The sequence below is a fragment of the Anneissia japonica genome, unplaced genomic scaffold (assembly GCF_011630105.1).
Source record: "Anneissia japonica isolate Jap-2015-1 unplaced genomic scaffold, ASM1163010v1 scaffold287665_len38828_cov109, whole genome shotgun sequence".
In the NCBI taxonomy this organism is placed as follows: domain Eukaryota; kingdom Metazoa; phylum Echinodermata; class Crinoidea; order Comatulida; family Comatulidae; genus Anneissia; species Anneissia japonica.
Genome location: NW_022709256.1, coordinates 573 through 3528, shown reverse-complemented (window position 1 = coordinate 3528; position 2956 = coordinate 573). Strand labels below are relative to the sequence as shown.

General features: G+C 37.0%; 1 protein-coding gene across 2 annotated transcripts; it reads right to left on the bottom strand.

Moving 5' to 3' along the window:
- Positions 1 to 264: 264 nt before the first annotated feature.
- On the bottom strand, positions 265 to 2512 carry LOC117106679 (adhesion G-protein coupled receptor G2-like). Of its 2 annotated transcripts, XM_033248083.1 has the most exons (4): positions 2478 to 2512; positions 2328 to 2346; positions 2105 to 2174; positions 265 to 790 (listed from the first exon to the last, which is right to left on the bottom strand). In XM_033248083.1, the coding sequence occupies exons 1-4, from the start codon at positions 2502 to 2504 to the stop codon at positions 460 to 462; spliced, it is 447 nt and encodes a 148-aa protein (XP_033103974.1). In that variant the 5' UTR covers positions 2505 to 2512; the 3' UTR covers positions 265 to 459. The 2 variants fall into 2 exon arrangements, with proteins under 2 accessions (XP_033103974.1, XP_033103973.1); XM_033248082.1 differs by lacking the exon at positions 2478 to 2512 and having other exon boundaries at positions 2328 to 2460.
- Positions 2513 to 2956: the final 444 nt, after the last annotated feature.

Below are 2956 nucleotides of genomic sequence, written 5' to 3'. Positions count from 1 at the left end.
TGTTTCTCCATGTTTGTCTATTTTTTGCAATTGTCCTCAATCGATGTACGTCAATTGATTTTTTTTCAATTCAATACAACTTTATTTCCTTTTTCATCATCAAAATACATTATATAACATGAATAATTGAAATATAACAATTATAATAAACAAAATGACGAAATCATAAGGAATTGAAAAAAGGCAAAAAAAGCAAGTAGAAACTTTCAACATGGGTGTAATAATAATAATAATAATTAGAGGGGTCAGATTTCCCCGACGAAAGCAAAGTGGGCGTGGTCGAGCTTTGATTAAAAGGTTTCGAAAGTGGTCCGAACATTTTGACAAAATAGGGGTTTCAGAATGCTTATTTAATCGATTTTAGAGTCTACTAACATGTAGAAAATACATACAATTTTTTTTCTCCCGGACGGCCATCCCCTCCCCCACTGGCGCCACCCCTGGTAAGAAGGTAATTCCTTATTTCCAACGCATAAATACGAAGATAAGTAACCCTTGGAAAGAATTAAGAATACAAAAAATCCACAGCATAACTTCGGAAGCATCTCCGATGGAAAAGAAACCGATCAACCACGTTAAGCCGAAAACTGCTGTAATGCTCACTCCAATTCTCATCATCTGAATCCCACTGAGTCTGGTTTCCTTTCCTTTTATGGTAGATTGAGTTCTGTTTTTTCCGACCTGCCTTAAACTATGCAAAACCAGAATGAATACGGTCGTGTTGAAAAGTAAGGATAGAGCGACAGGAATTGCTACAGAGTAGTACATACGTTGGAGTGTCAGAAAACAACTGCAAGTAGATAGATAACACCAGAAGGTACGTAGTTAAGACATTATTACATATGTGTCACATAATACACAAAATAATAACAATTAATAGTAAACGTGCAAATAATATAAAATAATATATAGGCCTTGATATTACCAGTAGCCCTATAGGAATTTATTTCGTATCACCATATGCTGGGTGTGCTGTTGCAAATTAATAAATACTGACAACAAATGATATTTTATATTGAAATATGCAGGCTTGTGTATAGGTACTTAAATTATTGTATATTTGGTATTTAGCAGTGTATACTGAGTACAGACAAGACTAAAACTCTAAACACACTTTAGTTTGACAAGCAATAGACCTTTCCGGAGTGTCAGTCAAACTTAACATCTGACTAATCAGAACAGTGCAAGCAACATGCGCGCGTCTTACAAACACACGTATTATAACACAAACGCACGTGTTCACCTATGACTTGGTTCTCACGAGAGCCCTAGTATCCGGATCGGGAGCTAACCGTTAGCGCTAACCGTTAGCACCTGCGTGAGAACGCCCAACGGTTAGCGCAAACTGTTAGCAGTATCCGGATACCGCTGACGGTAACAAGCGCTATTGGTTAGCAATGGGGCACGTTTTTATTATCAACCAATCACAGTTACGCGTTTACAATTTCCAGTTTCTTATTGGAAGGTGTTTCGATCATCATATTCTTGGTCCGGATCGGGATCTTCTCGTATGGACGCATGGCAGCTAACGGTTAGCAGGATCCGGATCCTGCTAACCGTTAGCAGCCGTGTGAGAACATAGCCTATGTTTTAACACAGGGACCTTTCAATTTGTGCGAGGAGCGACGCTAGAACGGAATCACTCATGCGTGACCGTCCTACCTGCCGTCCTACGTTCTCTGCACACAGATTTGGCCAAGTTGCGTTCCAGAATCTACTCGACTATGGAACGCCAAAAGGACAAATTACAAGTGGCGCAGTGCAAAAGTCAGTCGCAGTGCAAAAGTCAAGTGGCGCAGTGCAAACTCAAAATGCGTGTGCCACCACTTTAGTTTTGCACTGCGCCACTTGACTTTTGCACAGTTCCACTTAACTTTTGCACTGCGCCACTTGTAATTATCCTTTTGGCGTTCCATACTCGACTAGGTGAACTTAACGTTCTCGCATGCGCAGATGACTTTTAGTAAAGTCATTACGTTCTACGCCCTACCGTCGTCTTGCAATCAAAAGCTCCCTAATGTCGTCTTGTTGGGACCTTAGCAACAATATTCAAGGGGCAGGGCTTAACGGAAAGGCCCATTGTTTAATCTTTTCCATAACTTACTACTTTTCAAAATCCACATAGCTATCAAGGTCAACAAATGCAGACACCGAGACAATTATCACTGGTAAACCTGTGGAAAAAGTTTGATATTAATAATTAAATAAATATAAATAGAATCACCTGGTTTCCAAAAAATAAAAAAAAAATAAAAAAAACACTGTAACACTCTAAGCAATAATACATAATACGAAAAATATCTTCATTATAAAACTAAAATACTTACCCCATGCAAACAAGCAAGCCTTAAAAAGAAAGTGTGACACGTAACTATTAACGACTTTCACAAGTAAATAGTACATTTTTACAGCTTGAACATTCATCCAGAATATTGACGATAGCAAGAAATAATGCAAAAGAGCTGCAGCAAACGTACACCCAAGACTGTTTTCAGTCGTTTCATTTCGTTTCGTTTCGTTTTGATCAATTCCAGCAAGAAATACAATGTACAGACCAAGCAAAGACAAACACAGCTGACATAGAATTTGCTTTGGTTCACTCTTCCAAAATTTCCTAAATAGAATTTAAAATTAATGAGATCATCATAATTGAACTACATAAATATAATCTTACTACATTTATTTATTTATTTTGTTAAACTTGGGCATAATTTAATGCCATTCTATATATCATCTTCAACTAACACGCTGTTGGGCAAAGACACTGTCTTTGACGACAAAACTACATCCTATATATTATATTATTTACTATATATATATAATATTTAAGTAAGAAATAATATTTTATTAATAACATAAAATATGTACATACCTCTTACTCACGAAAGTAAGTAATGTCAGAAATAGAGATGCAATTGATATGCTTAAGCCAACAATAGTCACAATGTCTGCTGCA